The sequence below is a fragment of the Typha latifolia genome, chromosome 8 (genome assembly GCF_019914945.1).
Source record: "Typha latifolia isolate L0001 chromosome 8, TyphaL0001v2, whole genome shotgun sequence".
Taxonomy (NCBI): Eukaryota; Viridiplantae; Streptophyta; class Magnoliopsida; order Poales; family Typhaceae; genus Typha; species Typha latifolia.
The window spans coordinates 8,829,116-8,856,902 of NC_133093.1; the positions used below are offsets into that span (position 1 = coordinate 8,829,116).

Here is a 27,787-nt window from a genome sequence, read left to right on the forward strand (position 1 = left end):
CATTAAAAATCCATCAAATATTAACACCAATGTCAACGTAGGAATCAAACCCATAATGTTCGTACCATCTAACAACCGAGCTACAGGCTTAATTTATATAAATAAATATATATATATATATATTAGTTATCATTCAATTCACATGAACTATTTTTTTAACAAATCATGAGGGAACTAATCATAAATATACAAAGTAAGCTTCCTCTCTGGCAGTTTGGTTTGAGTCTTAAGATTGAGCGTGGCTAGCCGACTCTATTTTTTAGTCATAGTTTTGGTAACTTAAATTAGGCCAAGAAAAAAAAATATGGTGTTTAATTATATACTAAACTAAGATCATGTTTACTTTAAAATAATTTCTAAAAATCAATTATAGAATAAGTATTAGTAATTAAATTTGATGCGATGTAAAGTTAAGAAAATTTTATTTAAAAAAATGTTTTATTTTTTATAAAATTATCATGAATACTATTTGATTTGATATAAAATAGTTTAATGGGACAGATATTAAAGATAAATTAGTAATTAGGTTAGTGTGTGATTTAAGATGTAATTTTGATAAATAGCGTTTGTATTCTATAATCTATTTTAGAATAAGGAGTTTTATTCTATAATAAAAAAACAAATAGGATTAAATTTATCTTACCCTATGTACTATGCTCAGTTGAATTATTTTACCCTCTTGTAATTCAAAAAGTCTTAAACTAATTTTTGTACTTACAAATAAAGTGAGATCATTAGTTTTTCACTCAAATTAACAAAGCATGCCTAAAAAATTTAAAATTTTGATTAGAGGATTGAATTCTCTCGATTTGTATTTTTTATGGATAAAATTGCTCTTCTCCTCGTATATAATTATTTATTTCTCTTCAAAAAATACTCACATATTTTCTTCTATTATTTTCTATATTGTGCCAAATATATAGTAAATTTATTAAATATGAATTTTTATAAAGTTTAATAATTATATCATATATAAGAATAAGAAAATTATGGATTAAAAAAATAGATCAAACACTCATCTATTTTGCCTAATAAGTACGAAAGGGTATTTTGGTTATTTCATCGTGCTCTATTAATTTTGATAGAAAAAACTGACAGTTTTACTTTAGTCATAAATACAAATACTAGTTTAAAATTTTTTGAAGTACGTAGAGATAAAGTGATATGACATATAATATTAATAGACTAAAATACCCTTTGAATTTGATAATATTAGAACAAAAATATTATTGTTAAATAAAGTAATTAGATAAGTCTAAAATATATTTAAAAAGTGTGTCTATTTTGTACAAAAGGTCATTTGATGTGCTCACTAAACTGATTAAGACATTTTGCCATAAACTTCTGTTTAAGTGCTCACTAAACTGATTAAGGAATTAATATTTTCCATAGATATGCAACTAAGTTGCTAGTTATCCTTAGTGTGTGTGTGTGTGTATATATATATATATTTAAAATACAATTCATATAAATAGAAGTGTTTTGTAAAGTCAAAATAAGACTTAATTATGTCATTAAATATGACATAATGGAATTTGTTGGATTTGATCCTTATCTATAGAGGTGCTACTATCTCAATACCTACATCATCTGACTTTATTCATATAAAATTAGAACCCCACGAAACAAACTTTCACTATCTCAATGTGATATAGATTGTATGACATCTATTACACCTATCTTTTTGACCAATTTATCATCACTGTTAATTTTTTTATCATTTCTATTATTATTTTCAAATTATTATTAAATCATTATAGTTGTTGTCGTATATACATCAATTTAATAAATCAATTTATAAGAGAATCACTTTTCATACAGGTATTTTATTGTCTTAAGGAAGTATAAGAGGGCGATTTTAGAAATTATTTTCTATAAAAGTGATTTATTTTTTAAAAAAACTATATGACTGCTTATTTGACAAATTGTAATGTAGAATAGTGATAAGTTTAGAAAAAATAGTAGATTGGTAAAAGAAAAACTCCAGACTTCTAGTCAGATGCTCTTCCTCGAAGTTTCCAACTTTAAAAAATTTAAATGGTACAAAAGTTTTAAGATATAATAATTGTCATTAAAAAAATTTAAATATTAAAATTGTCACTAATACTTTTTGATACAATATTCCTAACAAATTATTATTAAAGTTAATATATATATATAGGACTAAAATGTTTAGAATCTAAATATTTATTAATAATTTTCATCTCACATAAAAGAACATATATTTTTTGTACTATAGTATTGAATATAATATTATATATTTTTAAAAGAATTTTATATAATTTATACAAAGTAAAATAGTCTTTTTTAGCTAAATTATATTTTAGTCATGATTAGTTGGATTTGACTAATAGAATAATATTCTTAAAAGGCACAATTATTTCAATGGCAATTATAATATTTTGAGGAATACAGTGACAATTATGATATTTTAAAAGTTTTAAGTGGAAATTATCTAAAAATATTAAAATAAAAATATTTTCAAAATGTAACCTTATGGAGCACAACACAAGATCTTGTAAGATACCTCCAAATGATACAAATAAACAAGTGTTTGCTACACCATTACCTTTGGCATCTGTCGCACATTTAATTTTTCAAAAAAAATTCTTATCAATCTACTTCTACATATATATATATATATAATTACAATTATAAATATATAACATGATTTAACTGAGTTATTATCTATGCGGTCGAGCGTGCCGGCTCCAACGAAAAGTCGTGGTCGAGCATGCAGGCTCCAACAATGGTGATCTACGGCGCCATTGCTGGAGAGTGTGGAGGCACCCCTTATAATCGCAGAGAAGGCCTCGATTGTCATGTCGTCTCAGATGGTAGTCGGCGGAGCTCCTGATCTAGTGCGATCTGGATGGCGTAGTTAAGGAAATTTTGTGCTCGATGATAAGGGATCTTGCGCTCGGGCCAAACCCCAACGTTTAACACCCTAACCACCACTCCCCACTATCACGTTGTGGACAATAGATCTCGACGAGGTAGGTAGGGATGATGTGGAGGGAGAAGGGATGAGAGACAAGGGAGGAGAGAGGAGGGAGGAGAGAGGAGGGAAAATGGAGCGTTAAGTGGGGATGATGAGCAGGGAGGAGCGAGTGAGGAGGAAGGAGGATTGCGTTTGTATCTGATGGTGGAGAAGGATTGGGTTGGTTTTAGTTGTTTAGGGGGTTGGTTAGGTTAGGTTTAGTTAGTTAATTGATTTGGGTTGGATTTGAAATATTTTTTTAATATTTTTTGTATAGTTAACTTAACCCAAATGTTTTCTTTATATATTTGCTAAATTATAAGGTTTCGATTTGCAACTAATAAAAATGTAGGGTGTAAATTATAATTTTATTTTTTTAAAAAAAAGGGTACTATATACAAATTTTCCTAAATACTAACATGAAAATAGTAACAAAAATTAAAATGCAAGTATTTTTTTTTGATAAGTTTTTTCTGATGGATATACTAATTATATGTTAAATAAAGATGCTAGCTCTCATGATATATATATATACACACATGAGAAACAGCTAAATAGACTTAAATTATGTTCATATAGAGCTATAAATTTTTTAATAATATTAAACTCATGAAGTGTGTTATAGTCTTATAGATGAGTCCAACGTGAAGAAAAGTGGGCCGCTCTCAATTGATTTATTAATGAGTGGCCTATTTATAGAAGAAAATATAGGTTTTAATTATAGTAAGATTATATATATATATATATATATACGGAAGAGATACATACACATTTTTTTTTTGAAAACTAAATGATTTTTTTGTAAATGACTCCTACAGTAGATTCGTATATCGAGCCGCCTTAATTACTCCGACAGCCTTACAAATCTATGAATAGTGTAGCATGTCTCGCCGAAAGCGATCTTCCTTTTCTTTTCTTTCTTTTTTCTAAGAAAAGAAATATTAAACCTTTTCGTCTTCTACATCCGCTCTATTTAAGTTCGATTTTTTATTTTTCCTCTCGCACTACGTTCAAGTCTCTCTCTCTCTCTCTCTCTCTCTCTCTCCTCCCGGCTATCGGCGACCAAGCGAGCAAGAAGAAGATCCTGCCGTTACCCTTCCTCTTATCATGGACCGACGAGTGATGACGCGTTCTATGCATGCGGCCGCTGCCGGTGACCGGTGGGCCAACATCCACCCCGACCTCCTCCACCAAATCCTCTCCCACCTCCGCCCCTCCGCCTCCTCCTACGCCTCCCTCCGCCTCGTCTGTACCACGTGGCGCGTCGCCCTTGTCACAGCCCCTTCCTCCTTCCCCTTCCCTCCCCAACCCCCTTTCCTCGTCCTCCCTCCTCGCATCCTCAACCTCCCTCTTGGCCCTGCCCTGCCTATCCTCTCCAATCCCTCCTTCTTCAAACCCAAATCCAAGCCCAAAACCGGGGTTAAGTTCAAGAACCTTCCTTTCCTCTCCGCCACCGCCGGGTTCCACTGCGTGGGCTCCTCCCACGGATGGCTAATACTCCTCGATCCGGCCTCCTCTTCCCTCTCCCTCCTCAACCCCATCACCGGCTCCAGCATCTCCCTCCTCCCTCCTCTCTCCTCCATCTCTGATTCCGTTGTCTCCTTCATCCCCGACGCCATCGGAGAGTACCTCCTGCGCACCGACTCCTCAACCCACCCCGTCGCCGCCAACCGCTTCAACCTGATCCACCGCGCCGTCTTGTCCTCGGATCCCGCGGCGGACCCTAGTTTCTTGATCGTAATCTTCTTGTCGGGCGTCAACTCCAGATGCTTCACTTGCCGCCGCAATGATCGCACGTGGGCGATTCACCCCCATCCAGCCTTCCATGTTCGAGATCTTGCGTTCTACCAAGGTCGCTGCTTCGCCGTGGGAAGCAGAGGCCTTATCGCGGTGTTTGACTTCGGCTCGGATCCGGCGGTGCCGCGTCTGACGCACTATCCTATGCTGGACTTCAACAATCCTCGTTTTCTGGTGGAATCCGATGGTGAACTGCTGCTGGTTGTGCGGCATCCGAGCGGTAATCCTCGGAGATCGATGATTTCGACTGGAGGTATTACAGTTTGGGGGATTGGATTAGATGATGGGGGCGATCCTGTGAGTGTGGTGACGAAGTCTGACATTGGGGGTAGGATCTTGTTCTTGGGGAAGGGGAATTCCGTTTCTGTTTCTGCTGAGGATTTTCCAAGGCTTAGAAAGAATACAATCTACTTCACTCATGTCTATGACAAGCTTGCGAAGAACAAAGCAGTCAATATCGGTTGCGTTTGCGTGTTCGATGTCGAGAGGGTCATTACGCGGCTGGCGTGCAACGTGGAGGAATCAAGGTTGGAGACTCTGTGGGAAGAGGTGGGACCATGGTGGCTTACTCCTAATCTTCGTAAGGCACTCGCATGAACGGTAAATCCTCATTAAAGGACTATACTATTGCCAGAACAACATTTTCATAGAAATTTTCTTCTCCATATTAGTCTATATTTGGTGCATAGTTCTCTACTTCTCTCTTCCTTTTACCTGTATATATGAGAGGACTAGCTTATAGAAAGAAAGCCAATGAAAGGCAGTATATCATATACTCACCGGGAAACTTTTGCAATTTAATTACATCTGATCTTTTGATTTGCAGTAATCGACTGTAGTGTGCCCTGCATATATAAATTGTATGCACTCACAAAATGAGAATCCATTATGAAAAATATATACACTTAGTTTTATATGCGAAATCAAAAAATGAAATGCAATTAAATTACAAAATATTCATTTACCTGCGTAAATAATTAAACTTTTGATGTATCAACTTTTAAGTTTTAATGGAAATGCTTTTTGTTTAAAGAACGAACCACACCACAAGATTTGGTATTCTTGTCTTTCAGTCCTCTCTGCCAGTTTAATGTAGTTATGCAGTTTAATCTTTCTATCTGGATAATTTATATTAAGGTTTAGAGTCTGTTTTTATCAAGATAGTGACTTATCCAGCTACTGGTCATGGAGACAGCATAGCTCTACTGCTTGTGGTCTTGAAATGGTAGCTTCTATTAGTTTGATATTGGGTTGTCTGAATATGCATGGGTTTCTACTCAAAGAACAGAAAGAAAATCTAATTCTAGAAAAATCTATGTAATATACCGACTTAAAGAGGATATCCTTCCTAGCTCTAAATTCTTTACTAAGCATTATCCTCTTCCGCACCGAAATTGCTGAAGGTGTGGTCATAGTTCCTTTTAATGACACCACTTGAGGAGATACAAAAAGGGTACAAAGGTTTCCTCTGGATGCATTTTCTTGGATACCTTTCCAACAATCTAGGGGTAACACAGTATTAAAACCCTATCGATAAGTTAGATCCCTTGCTTAAAATTTCTGCACATCCTTATATTTCTCAAGCTTAAGCCTAATTAGCTGAAAGAGTGATGTTCAGCGACAAGAGATTGTTCTCCTTTGTCCAGAATGGGGTCAAAGTTTTCTTTCAGTAAACTAGTATTAGAGGCTTTCTATACGTATCAATATAGGTCCTGAACCCCTGATCTAAGGTCAAGCTTCATGTTGCTCAATAAATGCAACAACTTGTAATGTGCCTCTGCTTTGCTTTTATTACATCTTTTTTCTGGTGAAAGCTAGAATTAGTTTCATGCTCATTCATCTATTAGTTTCTTTCTTCTCATTTCAGTGTTGTTCATTTTGAGAGTTGAAACCCTCAATTTGTAGTATTCTATAACTTTTTCACTTTCCTAAGAATTTTGGTCTTGAAGCAGGCACTCTAATGTATATGATCCCAGGCTAATATATACATAAATTGTTTACTGACTATTGAGGATTATACTTAAACATATCATTCGTGTCTTCATTTATTTCTTTTTTGGTGTATCGATTTTGGATGTTTCAGATCAATTCTAAGTAAAATATCGATTTTGGATGTTTAAGGAAATATGATCTTTTATCCTATTTCCTTGATCCTCCTACTTGTATGTTATTTCTAGTAAAACCAAAGTTTCCTCTTTTGTTCCCTTCCAAGGGAAATTAAGAAATTTAAGACATGATTGAGAATGACATGAGGACCCTAGCTTGACCAACATGAGGACCTACAAAGAGCAATGCTTGTTCATTTTGCATGAATTGCATCTGTTATGCGTAAGTATGCACTTTGAAATGTCTTTTAGTTTAATTGTCTTGTGTACTATTTAACAAAATGCTGGATTTCAGAATTCATTCATCAGTATTTTAAATTTTAGTAAGGTCTACTATTTCTGTTGTGTTTTTCAAATTTCATATGAATATTTTCCTCCACAATTTTTCAAGAAATTTACATGCAGGCCAAGTATTTAAATTCTCTTTCCCTAACAAATTGCCAGAGATCTCCATGTAGTCTTTGCAAAGCTCTACCTTAAAGATTGGAATTGTGGATTGGTCTGTATCTTTTATGTTTCTACCAATCAAATGCAATGTAAGAAAATAATGTACAATTTCAATGGAAACAAATGTGTATACCTAACGTTAAACGTTTTTAAGGATTGATAATGTTATCCATAGATCTCATATGTTGGATTCAATTGTGTATCAAAAGATGTGTGCTAGCAAGATAAGTATTTCCTTTAAGACAGATGAAATATATGCCTTCATTTAAACTAGTGAGAGACACTGATACGGATCGTTAATTTGTTGTTATGGAAATGATTGACATCATCTATGATACAAGTCTCGAGGAATAAATACAATAGATCAAGCATGTAATGGACAAGATATGGGAACTAAAACTCCTCTAGGAACGACAGCAGAGGCAAGTGTCATCTGTGAAGTGATCACAATATAGAATTGGAAAACAGACATAAAGCTCCAGAGCATTGTACTTCTCCTCCTCCTCCCAGTTGCTTGGATAATGGGCATTCAGATTTCAGTGCCTCAATCGTAAATTCACCTTCTATATCAAAAATTTACTCACAAAACAAAGCACTTAGATTGAGAAATAATCACAGTGCCCCTCGACAAAAATAACATATTCTACAACAACTGCATGCTTGCTGGAAGCAGCAGTCTTTATTTTGAAGTTAATTCTTCCGTCCGTAAGAAGACGATGGAAACATGCTAGTTTCTTAGTAGAGAGTAGAGTTATCCTCAACTGACATCAAGACTCTCAAGCTCATGTGGTTGCAGATGCCAACACTCCATGATGAATTAATCCAGCATAATCCTCTGCTTCCTCTCCCACTTTGCCGCCATCCTCATCTTTTTCCCATAGGAATCCAGCGTATGCAGCAAGAACATGGCTGTCATGCAAGGCAAAATGGGTAAATATTATCAGAATTCAGAACCTGAGATCCTTACAATCAATATGCAGGCTTCCTTGCTTAGATGTATATATATATATACATACCTGTTTTGAGGGGCAGCCTGGACTGCCTGTTCAAAATAGCTAGCAGCGCGTTCGCCGTCACCGTGCAGCTCCCAAACTAGTTTGGCATACTGCGAGAGAATTTCGCCATCACTTGGATCGGCGAGTATCGCACGAGAAAAGAACTCCTCCGCCCTTCGAAGATCACCTTTGGCCTAGAGAAAGAAGCCAATTGTATCAGCTTTAACTGAGTTATCTTTGAATTATAATTTACCATGTCATAGAAATGAATATGACCTAAATTGGGATTGCTACTAATCAGCTGATTACAGGCATTCAAATTCTTAAAAAGTGATCTGAGACCAGATTATACCTCAGAATCTTACTGTGACTACAATTCAACCAATGAAAAGGAACTTTGAAATCTTGAAAAAAGATGTTCACAATTTATCTCAATTTAATTATATCATGGCTAAAAAGGAAAATACTTGTATGGAGAAGAATTATACAAAGGAGCATGACAATGGAACCATTGGAAGTATACATTATAAAGGAGTAATTACTTACTAAACAAAATAATTACTAAGGCAGGAACAGAACACAAGACAAGTTTAATTCCATTGAGATAGAAATCTAACGATGAAAAATTGCATAGTTTATAAGAAGAGAGGTGGGTGATCTTTCTCACCTGATAGAGGAACTGCCCATAATTCCTCAAAAGAAGAGCATTGCTTGGATCCTCCTCGACCATCCTCTTATAATACATCTCAACATCCGATTGCTCCCCTCCATTACCCATCACAGTAACACAATTCCCTCCTCCTCTTCCACCACCGTTACCATTTCTACCGCCGCCGCCAATATCCAATAACCCCGACCCAACCCTATCAATCCCAAGCCCCCGCGCAAGAAACAGAGGAGGAATTCCCATTCCACTGGAGCCAACATTTCCATCCTCCCCCAAACTCATAAAAATCCCGTTTCCCCCATCCTGGCCGTCTTGGTCCGGCTCCTCCTCTTCGTCTTCATCGACCCCGCCCGAGTTGCGGATGGAGAAGGACGGGATGGTGTCGAGAGTCGGGACGCATCGGCGGGGCCTGAGCGGGGGCGACAAGACATGGCGGTGGTTGGGGTTGGGATCATCCGCGCAGAGGTCGAGAGAGTGGAGGTTCCCGTCGGATAGGGTTCGCCGGAGTCCGCCGGAGTCGGAGGAGTCGGAGATGGGGGAGAAGTGGCAGGAGATGGGGAGGAAGGAGGGAGGGGGCGTGTGGTGGGTGGTGCAAATGGGGGACTCGGAGTAGTGGAGAGGGGAAGACGATGGGAGGAGAGACCCCAAGATTGGGGTGGAAGAGCTTCTTAGAAGCATAGTTATGGAATCTCTCTCTCTCTCTCTCTCTCTCTCTCTCTCTCTCTCTCAAATTTGAGATCTCTGCAAGGAAGAGCGAGAAAGAGGAATCAGTGGTCCAAAGTTATAACGGTTTTTTTTTATACGGATAATCTCTTTTTAAAAATCCTATAAATATCTATACTTCTTAATAAAAGAAAAATATATACTAAAATTATATATTATGCTTATCAACATTATATCTATAGCAAGATCCCATAACCCTGATTTAGTATGATATACAGATAAGGGAAAAATACATCTCACCTCCTCATAGAAATGACAATTTAACCTGGAGATTTTCACTAATAACTAAAATAATAATTAATTAATGCAAATTAAAATAGTATTTTAGTTATTTTGTGTTACACACAGAGATAGCTTAGAACTATAATAGGTTATAATAACTTGAGGATCGCTTCTGTGTCGTTTTACTCCTTATCTTTTACATTAAAATACAACGATTATTTTTTTATTATATTTAACTAAACTACGAATCGAATTTGAAGATCGTAAAGAATTAGATAAGCTTTTCAGTGCATTTAAAATAGTATAAATTTAAGACGTGTATAAAAAATAATTCAATCTCTACAATTTTGTCTCTAAAAACGATGGTAACCGACAGAAATAAAAAGGATGAAATGAATGAGATAAAAATTTTATTTTTATTTATAGGGAATTAAAATTGAAACAAATTAAAAGGAAAAAAAAAAACTAAAGAAGGAAAGTGAAGAAGAACAGCAATAGAGAAGGGTATGTATGTATATACCTCAACGAAGAGACCCCTGAAGCTTACAACAGCAAAAGCCTATGCATGGAAGGAATGAGAGAAGAGCAAACTAAATGGAACTACTTATAATCCCCAAGTCCGTACTTGCAGGGCCTCCTCTCCACCTCCCGTTGTCGGTGGGGTGCGTGTGCATTAATCAACGGTGGAGGATTGGTCGTAAGAAGCCATCTTTAACGCCTCTTCCTCCTCCACCCACACGTTTCTCTCCTGTGGTGTTTGCAAACAAACACCAAGGTCTAAAGGTCCAAGGCACCTCACTTTCTATATTTCTTTTTTCTCTATATACCGTCCAATTTTGGGGCTAAAAATATCTAATAAGATTTTAAAAGTTGTGGACCAGAGTGGTGCTATTCTTTTGCTCTTGTGCCTTCCGTATTTTTAATATATTTTCACGTGCTTCACAGTTGACCGTCACCTCTAGAGTTCAATTGAGCCGCGCTTTGGTTTCTACGAGTCTTCGTACAGGGGGCTCTCAGCTCTCTCTCATGGGCAAATTCTTGGAAGTAATGAGCAATGGGGACACTAATCTCCTCTGGGCTCTGGGTAAATGCCTTTGGGAATGCTCTTCGTTAGGGCAAGTAAGGGGTCACGTCGACGTACGTCCATCTATATAACTTTTTGCGGCCCAGATTTAATGATTGGGGGCCGTAATTGAAAGCCAATCAGCGTGTAGTCTTTGACATTGGTGGAATTCTCCTTGTTAGGTCTCAAGATGACAAAAATGTAATCCCACTGGGCGGGCATCGAGCCTTTTAACAGAGAGCGTTTCACAAGCTTCTCCCGAGCAGGTCTTAAAATGGTTGAATCCGTATGACTTTTTTTTTTATCGTTTATGAACCCGAAGGTTAAATGTGAGTTAGAAAAAAAATTGAACGCTTTTTAAATATAAAAGCACTTAAGCTCCACTAAACTTTTAGTCAATATAGTAAGCTTCTTAATTTAAATTTCAAGCTACGTGCGTGGCTGAATAATTGCTATAAACTAAACGTCGCTGAAATCTGCTTCAAGTCGTCGTACTGCCGAGCTGCTCTTTTAAGTCAACTGCACTGTTGAGCCATCAACCGAGTCAAACCATTGAGTCAAATTATAAAACTACTAAATATTTTTTTTAATATTATTTTTAGGGTTGAAATTAAATACCTTAACTCCTTAGTAATGAGGAAGATAACTACTAACTCTTAGAGTTAGGTTGATAATCTCTACGACAAGAGAGAGAAGGAGAGTCCAGTCATTGTGCTAATGATATCCTGGATCAAATCCAAGTCCAGTACCATAAAAACTAACAAACCCAACCCAACTAAATTCATCTCCCGTTTTCACCCATGCGCGCGCCGTCCGATCCGGCCCGCCTCCACGCTCACCTGATCAAGACCGCCTCCACCGACCGCTCCGCCTACAACCGTCTCCTCTCCCTCTACCCTCCTCCTTCCTCCCTCCTCCTCTTCCTCCACCTACCCTTCCCTCCCACTCCCATCTCCTTCACCACCACTCTCTCCTCCCTCTCATCCTCCTCCCCTTCCTCCACTCTCTTTCTCCTCCTCCGCCACCTCCTCCGCCTCTCCCCCTCCCTCCTCTCCGACGGCTCGCTCTCCTCCCTCCTCAAACACCTTCCTTTCCCTTCTACTCTCCCTCTCCATTCCCTCGCTATCAAACTCTCCCTCTCTTCCCTCCCCTTCTCCGGTTCCGCCCTCGTCCGCTCCTACTCCAAGTCCGGTCTCACCTCCAACGTTCTCAAGGCGTTCGATGAAATCTCACACAAGGACGCCGTCTGCTACTCCGCCACCGTTGTCGGTCTCGCCCAGAACCGCCGCCCCTCGGACGCGCTCTCCGTCTTTGTTTCCATGCGCGCCGCTGGCGTCGAGTCGACCATGTACGCCGTTTCCGGCGCGCTCCGCGCCGCTGCTACTCTCGCCGCGCTCGAACAGTCGCGCGCCGTGCACGCGCACTCCGTTGTCGCGGGACTCGAGACTAATCTCGTCGTGGCGACCGCGCTCGTCGATGCGTATGGGAAGGCGGGGGTTGTGTCGGATGCGCGCAAGGTGTTTGATGGGTTGTTAGGTGATGCAAACCTGGTCACGTGGAATGCAACACTTGCGGCGCATGCGCAGCAGGGGGATTTGGAGCAAGCCATCGAGTTGTTTGATGAAATGTTCAAGTGCGGTGTTATGCCGGATGAGCTGACATTCCTTGCGATACTCACAGCGTGCAGCAATGCTGGGGAAGCGGGTGAGGCAGAGCGGTGGGTTAAATTGATGGAGTCACAATACAAGGTGACGCCTGGCCTCGAGCATTACACATGTTTGGTCGGCGCCATGGCTAGAGTCGGGCGTTTGGAGGACGCTGAGTGCATTGCACAGACAATGCCATTCGAGCCAGATGCAGCGGTGTGGCGGACTTTGCTCACTGGTTGTGTAGTCCACCATAGGGTGGACATGGCGGCAACTATGGCACAGCAGCTATTGGAGCTCAACCCTCAAGACGATTCGGCCTATGTCATGCTTGCCAACGTGAATTCAGCAGCGGGGAGGAAGGATAAGGTGGCTGAGCTGTGGACGACAATGAGGGACCGGGGAGTGAAGAAGGAAGGCGGGCGGAGTTGGATCGAGGTGAGAGGGAAGGTTCATGTGTTTGTTGCCGGCGAAAGGAGGCATGAAAGGTTAGGAGAGATCTATGCCAAGCTAAAAGAATTGATGGAAGAAATAGCTAACTTGGGTTACAAAGAGGAGGACGAGGGCCTTTGGTACCACAGTGAGAGGTTGGCTGTGGCATTTGGGGTGATGAGTGGAGTTGTGGAGCTAAGGGTAGTGAAGAACTTAAGGATTTGCGCGGATTGCCATGAATTCTTCAAGCATGTGAGTAGGGTGATTAAAAGGGAGATTGTTGTGAGGGATGTCAATAGGTACCATAGATTTCAGCAGGGGTCTTGCAATTGTAGGGACTTCTGGTGAATTTGATCTTTGAGGTTGGTGGTAGAGTAAGCATATGATATTAGAAGTCAGGCATCAACAGCACATAGAAAACTACTGTTTGGCAAAGCCATGGATCGATGTTTCAAACAAGTGCCGGATAGAAACGTGAGCATCCAAATAAGAATAAGTTTTCTTGCAAAGTTCACATAGTTTCTGGCCCTTGCCGCAGAGTATTGAAGGACAAGCTTTTTATCCGCTATTTCACTAGAAAGGTAACCTAATTTATATTTTTTTTATGTCCCAGCACAACTTTGATATTCTTATGTCATAAGATTAATTATCCTCTATTCAGTCAGTAATTGACCTATTTCTTTTATCTCTTTGTTTGCTCCACACTACTTTATCTCTATGTTTTCATATTGTCTTTAGTAATAATTTCAGAGATTGTTTCTTAAAATTCTATTATGTTTAATACTGCAAGACAGGATGATACAAGAAATTATAAGAACAGACCATAGAATTGTGCACTCAGATGGGCTTGTGTTGTATAAATACCCGGTTGTATCTGGGCGGGGCTTATGTTATATAAGTATTTCCAAATTGAATCTAGACGGCACCAAATTTCACTAGGGCATAATTAAATTCTCATTTGTCTCAAAAACAAGGTAGTAACATATAAGCTATATCTGATGTGATTTTCTAACATCACAATCAGAAAAAGTGGGTACACAGATATGGAACATGATTTCTGGTTATGCTTTTATGGACAAATATGGAAATATGGAGGAATGTGAATCTAAGTTCCAGTAGCAACTTCATGGAGAAACAGAGATCCAACATCAAGGCAAAGCAAGGTCCGCAAGAAGTCGATAAGATGCAACCAAAGATTTATGCCCACAATAAAATTCGATAGTGTGATTCAGAAAGCAAAACTTATTTTCATCTTACAAAGCATGTATAGAGTTTCTATCACTGTATCTCAAAGAAAAATTATGCATAAGCCAACTTTATCAAAGTGCATGACAATTGCAATAAATTGACATGCTCAAGGAGGCCTGGCATCCAACAACTTGTTCATTACTCGCATTACTAGACTGCAGCTGCTGCAGCCTTCTTTCTAGGAGTAGCTTCTGTTCCTGAAAAAGACAAGAGAAAGTTAAGGTTGACGTGAGTTATGTAAAATCATATTCCTATTTGTAGCACCCATGAACAAATTAAAGTATAATCCAAATTCATTCAATAGCCCAATACTTTGTTAATGTAGGATTGCCACCTAAAAGACATTTGGTAATTGAATATGTCTAGCCACCAAGTGCTCTGCTTAATTCTAGTTGACAATTGATGATATTTGAAACATCTTGTATATAATTTTAAACATAAAATACCTTCTCTGAAATTGCTCTTGAACCTTCTAGGCACATGGCGAAGATACCTCATCCTTCCTGTGCCTGTCGTCTTTCTCCTTATTGCCTTCACACTCCAATTATCTGTTTAATGGTATAGTTATCAGAAAACAACAGGAAGTAAGAAAATTACCAGAATGTGAAAGAATTAACAATTACTCAATGAGGCAATTAAGATGCAAAAGAATGTAGTAGTCTTAAGTAGAAACTTAAGGGAGGTATCAAGCTAACTTCATATCAAGCATGCTATAGTGAATTCCAATGAAACTTTCACATCTACGTATGTGTATGAAGTTACGGCAACTAATGGGGTAAAACCAGTATGTGTACAAATATACTGCATAGATATAGTAAATCATCATACATGCAAACAAATAAGTGAATAGCACAACCAAGCATCATGTTCAAAAAATTATATTCACAATAAAGCCTTGAGTGAGAAGAGATTCAGGGGTTTGTGAGGGACTTAATAGGTTTTGCTCCTCAATAAACACAAAGTTGCACCGGAGCCTATTAGGATAAAAAGGCACCCATGAAGCCATTAAGGCGCCCTGCTGCATATGGGGCCGCCAAATACCGATTAGGCGATGAAGGCCACAAATAGCAACAAGGCAGCTTGTTAGCCTTTTATAGCCACATATACGGTACATGGGGCGGCCTATAGGCGGCCACAACCTAGGCAGCCGCCTGGCGGTTGCGACCGCTTTTCAAAACAATGGCTTCTACTATTGTCACAAGATGCCAGATGATCAAAGATTCAATGTGAACAAGAAAAGAAATCCATTAACAATCAAGTCTTAGCATGAAATAGATATCTCCACATCTTTCTTTCTGTATATTTCTGACTCATATATATGAGATTCACTAAAATTTATTGAGCAACATCAATGAATTCAACAAAGAAATGTAAAGCAAGTAGATGATCATAACCTAAATCAATATAAACCGCTTATATTTTCCGACAAATTAATGTGCCAATTCGGTTCTTCTTTCATCTTAGAGATCCAAATAAAAGATAGATCAAATCTGATACGGTTGGGTGCGGTGCGTACACTTGCGGATTCGAGCGGAGGGATAACCGCAAGAGCCGCATCGGCTCTTCTGGAGGTGGAAACTCCTCCGACCACACCGCACACACAGGGTATGCGTCTTGTTCCTCCGCTTCCCGAAGCTTCCGGTTCCCTTCCCCTGCGACAACGAGAAGCCGTAGCGGAGGACGAGATATAGGGTTAGAGCTACGGTTTTCCATTATTCCACGGGAGGCTTTAGAGTTTTGAAAAGGATAGGGAAGACTCACCATTTCGTGTCCGTGTTCTCTCCGGTCGCCCCTGAGGTCGTCGGCGGCGGCAAATCGGCAGCGCGCGAACCAAAACCCTAGATGCAACTATGCAAGGTCTGGGTTTTGATTATTTATTAGGAAATTTGCATTTCACACCCTGCCGTTTAAAGTACGTGCGGTCTACACTATTTACAAATTAAGATCTATTTGTATGAAATATAAGCGACTAAACTTAACAGAATTTCTAGGTTAAACTAATTATACTAAAAAGATTAAAAACATACCCTCAGCAAAATTAATTATTCGACCTATACTCAACTCAATATTAACCAACCTATATTAAACTTAAAAATACTAAACCCAAACTAAATTTATTTCAAATGCAAGATCTAAAATTTCACCGCTTCATTTTGGAATGAATGTTACAAAACGAGGTTAAATGGGCAATGATATGGATTTATTTGGCTATTGTGAGGTCTTTAGGTAAACGGTCAAAACGAGGTTAAATGGGCACCTTGACCTAATTTACTCAAAAATCAAGGTTCAACTAGGAATAACAAAATGGGTTTTAATAGCAGAACAAAATAGAATGGTGTTTGAAGACAAACCATGAAGAAAAAAATCCCTAATTTAAGAATACGGTTCTCTTCATCTTTAATCAAACACCGCGGGTCACAGTTTATTTCCCATAATTTACTATGGCAGTGTTGATATCATAGCAGTCAACTGCTTTATCTCACACCTTGCAATAATAGTGAATCGATCTGATAACAAATTTGCAATAATAGTTGGCAAATGAAGTGAAATCTCGAAGAACATAAAGTTGTCAGATCGATCTACACATCCAATTAGACAACAAACTTTAATGAGGTACAAAGTATACCATCTCCTAGAAGCAAGAATTAACCTATCACGTTACCAGACAAGGCTCCTCAGGGATGTTAGCATGATAAGCATCCCACATTTTCTTGTCCTGTGGGATGAGAAGAATTCCTATTAGAAACCCAAATACAATGAGTTTTGACAATCCGAGTTAAAAAGATTTCTTTCCTCATCAGATAATTAACCAAAAGTAGAATACATAGAAATGTTTTACAACATATCCTCCCTAGCCTGCCATTCATCCCCTTGGAAATTGACACCTACCACAAGATTTAGTTTCAAGCTTCACTCACAGTTGCAGCTTTCCTGAACCGTTAGAGAGCCGCGTGGACACGAGTACGAGGAACTAATTCTTGTCACAGTTCAATAAGGATTAGCCCAGAATCTTCAGTTATTTGGTGATTTTGCCTCCTCTGAATCATCTCCTGGTAGCCCAAATATTCGGAGATTACGGTCCATAGAACCAACCGCCATGTATTTGGAGTCTGCTCCAAACTTCACGGATGTCACTTTTCCTGAACAAGATAATCAGAAGAAAGAATCTTTTTAAACAACTGGACAAAAATAACAATAATATTGACCACAAGTAGATATTTTTTTCTCAACCTGTGCCCGATAAATCTGGGAATGTCTTGATAAGGTTCCATTCCAGCTTCACATTGGCAACTTGGTAAACCCTGTGATCAACATATCAATTGACATGTCTAACTTGCAATATAAGAAGTTGAAACACTGTAAAATATAATATTTTCATCTAAACAGATACTGCTGAAATCATATGGCTGTCCAGAGGAACATAATAGCAACAGTACCTGCTGTTTGAACAAATTATAGTGGGTAATAGTCCTTTAAAATTAAAATATTGTTCGCAACCAAGACAGCAGTCAATTTGGATATTGAACAGAAGACCTAACTATTAATGTAACTTCTAACATGATGGTTCAAGAAAGATCTTTGATTATGAGCCATCCAGCCAGAGTGTCAGGAAGAAATATAGCAAAAATAATTGCCAGCAGAGAAAGGAAATTATACCTTATATCAGAACCTGATATTGCTAGATAGCTGCCACTGAAGTCGAATTCCACTGGAATTGAAACAAGAAAAGATGTCATTAAAATTTAATCTAATTTGAACCATGGAGCATTAAAACTTAAAGTACAACTATCACAGAAAACTTGTCTTCCTAAATCTATAAGTTGCCACAGCAAAAAAAATGTCATTAACACTGACTGGGTGTCATCCCAAGCAGGTATTGGCATATAATATTATAAAACCCCATTGCAGAGACCAGGAAATAAATTATCTCAGCAGCACTATGGGAAAGCCTGCCAGGTTTTCTATAGTTGCTTAGATAGGGTCATTTACTATTTATTGCAGAAGCCCCAACTACAATGAGAAAGATAAGTTACACAGACTAGAAATTTCCCCACCAGAGTTTGTAGGAGTATTTGAATCATAGGGGGCAAATGATCTGAAGTTTCTCAATTTCCGAAGATCCCAAAGCTTAACTCCATCAAGAGCTGCAGTCTGGCCATTATAATGCAACATATTAGAAAAAGCTATTTTATTCCATTATCCATTAACTTCCAGCAAAAGATGCCTACCGCCAGGAAATAACCATTTTCAGAAAATGACACAGCTGTGACTGGTCCAATATGCCCATCAAATTTTGCAACATTAGACTGCAAATATATAATATTTAAAAAGCATAAGCATCAGATAAGCAAAAATATGGTTAATAATAGCTATTTCTAGGATGTAAACTTCATGAGTCTATACCTGAGACTTCACATCCCAAATCCTAACCAGAGCTTCAGACGTGCCTGTTCCAAGGATAAGACCATCAGGGTGAAATGCAGCTGAAGTGTAACCCTCTTCTCCTGAAGCCTCCCCAACCTGCATAAATATCTTGCTAGTGAGTAGTTATTCATGCGCATACATTGTAGAGGGAAAGGGAAAGGGAAGGATTATGGGATGTAGAGAGAGAGAGAGAGAGAGAGAGAGAGAGAGAGAGAGAGAGAGACCTGGGTGAGGCATGATCCTGTGGCAAGATCATAGAAACACCATGTATTATCCATGGAAGCAGTCACAAAGTATTTGTTAGTAGCATGGACAGTGACAGCTTGAACCTGACAGGATTTTTAAATTATACTGTCAGTCAGCAGTAAAGTTGAGAGTTCTGCCATACCAATTATGCTGCAGAAAGTCATATATTTTGCTCGATGAACAATCAATGAGGATACTATGGAAAAAACATGTCAGAGAAACAATTTAACAAACTTGACAATGATAATACCAACAATATAAGGGGAATTTAACCCTTGCATTTGATAAATACAGACAAGTGGATGCAAGGCTTTATTCTTGCCCTACTTGTTGTAATATGTAGACTAGAATAGATATGCAGGGAAAACATTTCTCATACTTTGCTATGAAAATTTCACACTAATAGAACATTAGCATTAGATCAATGTAGCAATAATCCACAGCAGATCAGCAAACAAAACAAAACCAATACACAAGAACTAGCTATAAACTTCAGACCGACATGGCATGAATAAGCAAATAGAAAATGATAGTGAAGTGCAGAGTGACATCCCTTCAAGATAAGGAATACAAATAATGAACAAATTAGGACGGGAAGAATCTGAAGACCCAGGAAGTATGCATGAGAAAAGTGCCTCTTTAGAGGGAACCTATGCAGATCCTAGACATGTTTATCAATAAAGAACCTTGTCTAGGATATTAGAGTCCTAATAAAAGTCCCAACACGTCTAACTAGTTCGTTGGATTTATAACACTTTGGAATGTTCATTAAGTAAACCAGTAGAAGCTAGATATTTGAAGAGGAAAGTGCACTTCCTATTCGTACAAGCATATGTTTGGAGCAATCCAACACAAAAACATGACAATATTAAAAACATGCATAATGGTCCAAGCTGCCATAGTTGGTAAGATTCAGTTTGTAGTATGCAAGAAGTCCCGAACGAGAAGTAATTTCTTGTGAATTATTTAATTGACTTTTCCAAATAAGGCATGCATGGAGTAGGTTTCTAACAGCACTCTTCACTCTTAAAAAGAGTAATTCCAAAGAGACAAGTAGGCAGCTCGTCCATTTAGGAGTATAGTAGTATACAAATCCAAATTTGGAATAAATAATATCAGGTGAGCTAGATAATAATACATAATGTGACAAAGGAGATGGAAGTTTCAACTTATAGTACTTACCTCTGCAGTATGATCCTTTAGTATGTGGATGGAACTATAGTTCCCATCCTCAGAAGCTTGCCAAACTCGAACAGTCTGCAGTAGAACTCAAGTCACATCAGCAAAGAAAAATTTGCAATTCTTCCCATCATTATATTTCTCAAACTTCATCCACAATTGCTGCTTCATGCATAAGCAGTTATGTATTTGCATGCACAAGTAATCAAACCAGTACATGGCAATAAAGCTTATGGTATTAACAAACCTTATCTCCCGATCCAGTGATAAGCAACTCATCCCGGGGAACAAATTTTACACTGGTAATCTACAGCAGTACAAAAGGATTCTGTATCAGAACTAAAGAATGCTAAAATAGGAGACATAAGTCAACAGAGAATTTGAAGCAAAGACCTTCTTTGAGTGGCCAGTGAGTGTAGACAAGATCTGGCCAGATGACCTATCAAAAAGCACTGCATTTGTATCAATACCACCTGTCGCTATTATATCCTGATCATCATTAAAAGTTTAAAACCCAAATAAGATAAGGATTAAGGGGAGCTTCTAACATTCATACAATGCATATTCAAATCTCCCTATAGCATTAGGCCTATATCAAAGATTGCAAGAAACATTCATAAATGTAGGATAAGTACTCTACATGTGGTTGATTCAAGGTAGAAAAGCATCGGTGGCCTCCAAACAACTCCATATTAAACATCAAAGAGGCAAAGATACACAACCTAGTTTTTCCTAAATATGATGGGTCTTTGAAGAAAGGAAACAACTGGAGTTTACTGTCCCCTGGCTATACTTGTAAATAAGTATATTAAACCTTCATATAACTACATTAATTCCGACACTCTTTAAATTATCAGGTAAAAAGAATCTGCTGCTCTAAATGATTCTAGAGTCTTATTTTTTGAAGGAATAACAAAAACTAATTCAATGCTTTAACATTTATTCTCTCAAAAAGAAAAAACCTTACTATCTACATTTTTTTCCAATTAAGTTACCATTTACAATTGTTCCAGCATTTAAAAAGGGAGATCCTAGAAGCGTGACTGATTCTTATTTGGCAGCAATAAATATGACTCAGGAATATCGATATTATAATCTTGTAATTTCACGCCTTTAGGACTAGAAAAAGGCTAATAAACGTTAGCCAAACTACTAAGATATCACATTAAATATTTGAAAGATATTTGAGGTTCATGAAGTCGCCCTTGACTATGATTCCACAGTGCAAAGAACTTGAAGTTGGTATCTTCCTAATCTCAATAGAAACTTATAGCAATTTGAAAATTTTAATTAAATCAAAAGTAAGTAATGTAAGTCAAATGACTCAAATCTCAAGTCAATGTGTAATGTTATCAGTTAGCAACAAGTAACTCTCATGGCCAAAGGGCTAGAAAGAAGTCCTTCATATTACAGGCCAAACTGCTAAATAATATTAGGTCAAGAAAAATAGTTTGGTTTTGGAAAACTTGATAGAAAATTGAAAACTTCCCCCTCCAAAGTTCAAGTTAAAAGATTCATGCTTGGACTGTTTTACATCATCTGTAGAAATGTTGTAGATTAAAGTATAGACACTTATCTATGAAAAAAGAACTTTACCAATTACCATTCAAACTAATTGAATTCTGATGACAAAACTCTCATATATTTAGAAAGCTTAGAATAATGTTCTAAATTATGAGAAAACTTTTCTTAGAACTTAATTAATAAAGTTAAAACCAGAGCCTGCGCATGACTATATGAGCTCATTAATTTCTATGGAAACCTGATAGCAGCTCTTATTCCACCTGAACCTTCCAATGCAGCAAACATTTCTGACAAATTAGTTTTGGTGTTGTCTACAGATTCTTTGAAAACTTAAAAGCATAATATAAATATTGTGAACTCCACCGGAAACCCATTATCATGTCTTAATGGATGCATATGTACATGATAGTTTCCTTTACCTAAATCACAAAAAGGACTGATAAGAAGCAAATAGCAGAATGAAGTATTGCAGATCATCAGACTACACAAACCTTTGAAGGATGGATATCAACAGATAAAATGCCTGGCTTGTTGGTTTTGTGAAGGGGATGACTAGATATCTGGGTATATCTCTCGAGTGCATCAACAGGTGCCAATGTTGGTGGGATCTAGCAACAGACAAAGAAAAAACCAGTTACATGATTGTGAATCATTTCAAGCCTATCACAATAGTGACCTCAGCGGTTAACCACAGAAAGAACCCAAGTTTTTCTGTGTCCAACAAAGAGAATTAGTCAAAAGTGTTGTTGCAAAAACAAGATTTTATAATTTAAGAAGGCTTCGCTATGTGTGATTCACTGGAGCCAACCCAGAGAAAGGATTTGAGCTATCTATCCAAGTTTAGTGACAAGGGAATTAGAGAAAATGTTTTGCATATATCATTGTTTCTTACCAGTCTTCCCTCACTTGATTCTTAGTTGAATGTGATATCAATAAGAGACTTAACTGATAGAGTACGCAGAAAATAACTCTATCCTATTATCCCTTGCTTCTTCCTTCTATGACTGTTTGTCCTAGTGTACATGTAGTTTTCATTCTTTTCCTTTTCAGTAAAAAGAGCCCACGAGCAGCAGAAGTTCCCCAAAATAAGTACCTGACGCTTCTTGCGCTGTCCCGAGAGGGCAGCATTGCATTCTGTAAGTTCAGCAATCATAACAGGATTAATACCAGGACGTATCTTCTTCCCATCAGGACCAAATTCATCTTCTGCAGCTGCATATGAATAAGGCATAACATTGACATAAGAGTTCAAAATCTATTTAAATATGGAGATTATTTCTATATAGTTGGAACCTCTTTTTCCATTGGCAACAGTGTTCACATTTGCAGCAGAAGCTGTTGGCAGAGGAATCTGCCTTTCAGCCTGAGCCAAAAGCATTCTAGCCTCATCCCTTTCCTTTTTTAATCTGGCTATGACACGGCATGCAGCATCATGCTGGAAAAGCATGTGACTATTAGTATAGCAATTATATTCTACGGTCATAAAATATAATTTAGAAAAGATTAAAAAGGACAAACTTTAATTGGTCTTTGCAACAAACCAAACAAAAATCAAGGAGAACTGTATTACCATATATGATCCAGTCCGAACAAAGAGAATATGTTCCTTAACTATGAAATTAGATAGTATGCAACATGAGGTTCAGTTAGTGATTTTGTTCTGACAGTAGATTTGCTACAAGCTAAATCAGATGATGTGATATATATAAGTTGAACAACAGCACTAGCCTATGCCCATTTTGTTGGGGTCAGCTAAGTGAGACCCACAATTTAAAGCCCGGGATAGAGTGATTCAGATCCTGTTGCAAAACCGATTTCACGCTCTCTTGGATCAACTCTATACATACATGGTATGGAGATTTGTATCAACCATGCTCCTGATTCATAAATCTCATCCTTGATATATATTAAGAAGTCAGAAAGCAAATCATAAGCCATGATATGATAGGATAATATAATATGAAAGAATAATGTTTGACATTTAGTGTGGTTAAAAGATATAGCAAAACTGTCGTCACATGAACAGAAAGCAAATGTCAATCCACAAGATGAGATTGCCTAATCAAGGAAGAACTTTTTCCGCAGTCCCTTTTAATCAAGAGATAACAAGAGGACAATGGATAAAAATTTAAACTAGCACCAGGATCTGTAATGAACACACAATCAAAAGTATAAAACGAGGTGAAATTTGATAACTACCTGGTATAAAGCATGGCTCAGTTCTTGCCTTGCCGTATGTAGTTGCTGCTCCAATGCAAAATTAGAGAGCATCAAAGCATCCCACTCCTATTAAGTGTGGAAGAAAAGAAAATAGCTTAGAGCTATACAAATATGATGAACAATTAGCACACTAGCTCAAGGCAATTGAAATGAAGTTTTACAATTATCCTCCAAGACTTCTCCTTATGATGAATAAAATAATATAGTACTAATTGGAATGGGCTTCATACTAGAATCATTTTGTTAAATGCCTAGCAATATTTCTGAAAATACATAAATTGAAATATCTGATTATCCTCAACTCTCTGTCTCTACAAAATTTTATGGAAAAATAGATCAAAGTAGCCCTTCTGTGCAACTTAACAGCATAATCACTTACATGATAAATAAACATTTTAAATTTAGACAGCAGAGTTCAGCTCCATCAAAGTCAGTCAAAAGGAATCTGCTGGCAAAAGTTGTCGTCTGGAAACCCTTTAGTGTGGATTAGACTGTAGTGAACCCTTTACTAGCAAAATGACTTGGAGGATGATTATCAAAATTAGAGGGCTCAATGTCCTCAACTTTCAAAAATCCTACATGAAGATGTACTAAAAATTCAAGAAATGCTTTGGGCAATTTCCCAAGATATGTATCTCAGATCAAGTGAAGAGCCCCACCATGAGGGACATACTGCTATCACCTTACATGATTTCTATCAAATGTCTGATGGAAGTCGCCTGTCAAATCGGCACACATTGCAGAGCTATACTCATTTAAAACTACGATATGAGTAATTTATTGCTACCCCTTACATAACAAAGAGAAATTTGAAGATACCACTTTACTTTTTAAGCGATGTTATGGTTCAACCCCTGCATATGACTATCCACGGATCACATCATGCATTTTCCTTAAAAAATGAGAAAATACAAAGCCCTCACACCATTTCAGTGTTCAGTGTTAAAACTATATATTCCTTTATTTTGATTAATAACTTCAAAAGTGTAGTAAATTAGTATCCTTAATTCATGTCTATTGTTACGTTCTGTTGGAAAACCAAATAATGTTGTTCTTTGCCTTTTTCATAAAAGGATGTGTTATTTGCGAATGGGAAAATGTAGGATCCCAATAGCAAATTCGCTTAAATGTAGTAATGGACAATGTCATAAGCAAATTTATGTAAAATGATAAGAAAAAACTTCCATTATTTTCTTTGCCACAAGATTAAATGTTCAAATTGAAGCCTTTCACAATGAATGAAATGTTTCTTATTTTAAATAAACTAATTTGCACTAGCATAAAGCTAAATATATATGGCTCCTTATACTAGTAGACCACAGAATTGAGAAACTCAAAACTATTGTATTTTCTTCTGAAGATGGATAAAAAGATCGATGACTAACTAAAAAACACACATCAAGAGTTCTTGGTTATTCAATCAAATATATATACAAAAGCACCTTCCTGACGCTCAAGCTCAGTAATCCTATATAGAGCTACAATTAAATCATTTCTGGCTTAAAAGTACCCTAGTTGTCAATTTGAGGACAGAGATAGAACTATAAAGAAATAAACAGCCAAATAAATAAGCAGAAGTAGAGAGAATACTAAAATGAATGAGTTAAAGTAGAACTTACATTTTGAAACATTCCAAGTAGACCTGGGATGCTTGCAGCCTGTAAGGGTCTGGGCTTGACCACCTGCAAAGAAGATAAGCTATGAATTTGTGACAAGAAATAAGAAACCATAATCTAGTGAGTAGTGATACAGTTACGTGAAGCTCACTTTAATTAGTAATGGACTTAGGTAAATTATCCTAGAAAAACAAAAGGTGATGTTCTGCTTAGTGAACTTCTAGATTTAAACTAGAGTTCCGTGATGAGTAAAAAGTTGTCTGCGCTTCTCATTTTATCAGTAGTTTTATATGCCATAAGCTACATCCAGTATAAGAACCATGCATGATCTTATCCTCTATTGCTCACACATTAAGTTACATTTAACAATTATTATGTTGCCACTTCCCTCCATCCCTCTGTACCAAATTACCTGAAGCCCCATTCCTCTCTAGCCTCCTCCAATGCTATCTAGAAAACTTTGTGCTAAGCACCATGATTGGTGTCTTTGTTCACATAGCATGCCACCAAGAAGCTAGTATGCTCCCGTGTCACAACATCTACATTCTTGTTTAGAACTGATCCGACCATTACAGACCCAAAAGATAAGTAGTGCAATTCACTCTTCACTATATCTAAAATAAAAAGAATAGCAAGGCATACTCCCGCCTCCTTGAACAAATGTAAATGGCACATAGACTATCATGAATTTTCGTCTTTTGGCTAGTATTTGCACTTCATGAGAAAGATATTATGACATCTTCCATCACTTCCAAATATACCCACATCTGTAGCTAAAAAGAGATATTAACATTCAAATATTCGAGGGGTTAATTCTCACTGGTTGCTGGATCAGTTGAGAATTTGAGATTAGTGTGTCAGATGCCATTTTGTATTCAAGGAGGTAAGTTGACTTGACTAATGGTTGTTAGTAATTACTAGGAACCTAACTAAAAATTGCAAGCTACATAATAAAAGTCAGTATTTTCTCATTCATTAATTCAATTAAAATTCTTACGGAATGGTATCAAGAGAATAGGCAGAGCACTTCTTTGTTGAGTAGATATAACATATCCAAAGCAGTTGAGTCTGAAACACTCAAGCTTGCATGAGAGGGGAAACACCAACAAGACCTTTCTAGGTCATTCATAAACATAACCATATAATTCAATATCTTTAAAATTCAATTTTACCCAAGCTAAGTCATGAAATAGTAAACACTTCCAAGATATCATATTTTTAAAAGAGAAGTTGTTATCTCAAGTTCGCTGTAACTAGGATAAGCTACATTAAGATTTCCGAGAAATATAACAAGAATAAGCGAAGCCTGCACTATACCTTATTGGTCTTCACCGGCAAGATATCATTCATGGTAAGCTCCTCCTTGGTAACAGGGCACTTTCCATAATCCTACCAACACCAAAGAATTTAACCAAAACAACCACCAAGGAAAAAGGCATTACTTAGAAAAACAAACAAACAGTTGAAACCAGAAAAATGGTGCATCACTTCATATAAATCTTGGTAATTTCGAGCCAAGAACGGGTATCTCATTTAATAAATCTACACGAGCCGATCTAAAAGAAGAAATCGGAAATGTATGCAACCAGAAACCTCGACGTGGCGCTCGATCAGCCGCCGCTCGAAGAGAAGCCCCGATTTCTTCGAGATCACCGGCTCCTCCGGCACCTCGCCGGAGACTGCGACGGAGAAGAGAGGCATGAGAGATTAGTTCACCCAGATCAAGAAAAAGGAGAGACAAACCGAACCCTAGATCCTGGGGGCGTGGGAAAGAGGCCAATAAAAGGCAACAAAGAGGGAGGAGCGAAGCATACTCGCACAAATCATGGTGGCCTCGAGCTAGGGTTTCGCGTTTCGCCTTCGTCCGCTTCGGCTCTCGAAGAAGCGGGAGGTCGAGTAGTGAATGAGAGAGCAAGAAGAGCTGGGTTTTAAGCTTCTAGGGTTTATTTATATTTATCCCTCTGATATACTAAATAAGAGCCAGCTAAGACTAAAGAGATATTTACGTGATAAATAAATATAAATATATATAAATATATATAATTACGTAAAATAGACTCAAATTCTCTAAACCAAAAAATGAATGTAAAATTAATATTCTCATGAAGGAATGGGCATTAGATTATAACAATCTAATTCTAACATTAAGGTGCTTTTAGTTGGAGCATGGCATAAAGGGGAACAAGTCACAAATTTTATGTTCCAATTTTACCTACTATTTGAAGAAAAATATTTTATTTTAAATTATTATT

General features: G+C 37.5%; 5 protein-coding genes across 5 annotated transcripts; 2 read left to right on the forward strand and 3 right to left on the reverse strand.

Moving 5' to 3' along the window:
* Positions 1-3,757: 3,757 nt before the first annotated feature.
* LOC140793713 (uncharacterized) lies at positions 3,758-5,606 on the forward strand. Its single transcript, XM_073145369.1, has one exon. It carries the CDS (start codon positions 4,088-4,090, stop codon positions 5,372-5,374), a length of 1,287 nt encoding a protein of 428 aa, XP_073001470.1. The 5' UTR covers positions 3,758-4,087; the 3' UTR covers positions 5,375-5,606.
* A 2,257-nt stretch (positions 5,607-7,863) lies between these two features.
* Positions 7,864-10,728, reverse strand: LOC140793714 (uncharacterized). The gene is made up of 4 exons (XM_073145370.1): positions 10,457-10,728; positions 8,992-9,732; positions 8,346-8,518; positions 7,864-8,238 (listed from the first exon to the last, which is right to left on the reverse strand). Exons 2-4 carry the CDS (start codon positions 9,667-9,669, stop codon positions 8,112-8,114), a joined length of 978 nt encoding a protein of 325 aa, XP_073001471.1. The 5' UTR covers positions 9,670-9,732; positions 10,457-10,728; the 3' UTR covers positions 7,864-8,111.
* A 1,590-nt stretch (positions 10,729-12,318) lies between these two features.
* On the forward strand, positions 12,319-13,425 carry LOC140794350 (putative pentatricopeptide repeat-containing protein At1g68930). Its single transcript, XM_073146364.1, has one exon. The coding sequence runs from the start codon at positions 12,319-12,321 to the stop codon at positions 13,423-13,425; it is 1,107 nt and encodes a 368-aa protein (XP_073002465.1).
* An 800-nt stretch (positions 13,426-14,225) lies between these two features.
* Positions 14,226-16,250, reverse strand: LOC140794442 (large ribosomal subunit protein eL37x-like). Its single transcript, XM_073146472.1, has 4 exons — positions 16,087-16,250; positions 15,842-15,977; positions 14,772-14,873; positions 14,226-14,522 (listed from the first exon to the last, which is right to left on the reverse strand). Exons 1-4 carry the CDS (start codon positions 16,087-16,089, stop codon positions 14,476-14,478), a joined length of 288 nt encoding a protein of 95 aa, XP_073002573.1. The 5' UTR covers positions 16,090-16,250; the 3' UTR covers positions 14,226-14,475.
* Positions 16,251-16,817: 567 nt separating this feature from the next.
* LOC140794441 (pre-mRNA-processing factor 19) lies at positions 16,818-27,506 on the reverse strand. The gene is made up of 18 exons (XM_073146471.1): positions 27,350-27,506; positions 27,129-27,214; positions 26,853-26,924; positions 25,539-25,601; positions 23,899-23,985; positions 22,993-23,134; positions 22,793-22,911; positions 22,191-22,307; positions 20,569-20,664; positions 20,423-20,482; positions 20,179-20,253; positions 18,975-19,079; positions 18,730-18,846; positions 18,555-18,632; positions 18,381-18,477; positions 17,983-18,034; positions 17,557-17,627; positions 16,818-17,465 (listed from the first exon to the last, which is right to left on the reverse strand). The coding sequence occupies exons 1-18, from the start codon at positions 27,360-27,362 to the stop codon at positions 17,338-17,340; spliced, it is 1,578 nt and encodes a 525-aa protein (XP_073002572.1). The 5' UTR covers positions 27,363-27,506; the 3' UTR covers positions 16,818-17,337.
* Between the last annotated feature and the right edge of the window lie 281 nt (positions 27,507-27,787).

Bases quoted from the DNA above. Each gene is read 5' to 3' on its own strand.
- LOC140793713 (XM_073145369.1), top strand. From the start codon at position 4,088: ATGGACCGACGAGTGATGACGCGTTCTATGCATGCGGCCGCTGCCGGT.
- LOC140793714 (XM_073145370.1), bottom strand. From the start codon at position 9,669: ATGCTTCTAAGAAGCTCTTCCACCCCAATCTTGGGGTCTCTCCTCCCA. The intron at 8,519-8,991 runs GTGAGAAAGATC...TTCTTTCTCTAG, and splicing joins ATGGGCAGTTCCTCTATCAG to GCCAAAGGTGATCTTCGAAG. The intron at 8,239-8,345 runs GTATGTATATAT...CTTGCATGACAG, and splicing joins CAGGCTGCCCCTCAAAACAG to CCATGTTCTTGCTGCATACG.
- LOC140794350 (XM_073146364.1), top strand. From the start codon at position 12,319: ATGCGCGCCGCTGGCGTCGAGTCGACCATGTACGCCGTTTCCGGCGCG.
- LOC140794442 (XM_073146472.1), bottom strand. The intron at 14,874-15,841 runs GTACGCACCGCA...ACCATTAAACAG, and splicing joins CTCCGCTCGAATCCGCAAGT to ATAATTGGAGTGTGAAGGCA. The intron at 14,523-14,771 runs GTATTTTATGTT...TGTCTTTTTCAG, and splicing joins CAAGAGCAATTTCAGAGAAG to GAACAGAAGCTACTCCTAGA.
- LOC140794441 (XM_073146471.1), bottom strand. The intron at 22,912-22,992 runs GTTCCAACTATA...ATTCATATGCAG, and splicing joins TGTTGCCAATGGAAAAAGAG to CTGCAGAAGATGAATTTGGT. The intron at 22,308-22,792 runs GTACTTATTTTG...GTCTGTTGCTAG, and splicing joins GACAGCGCAAGAAGCGTCAG to ATCCCACCAACATTGGCACC.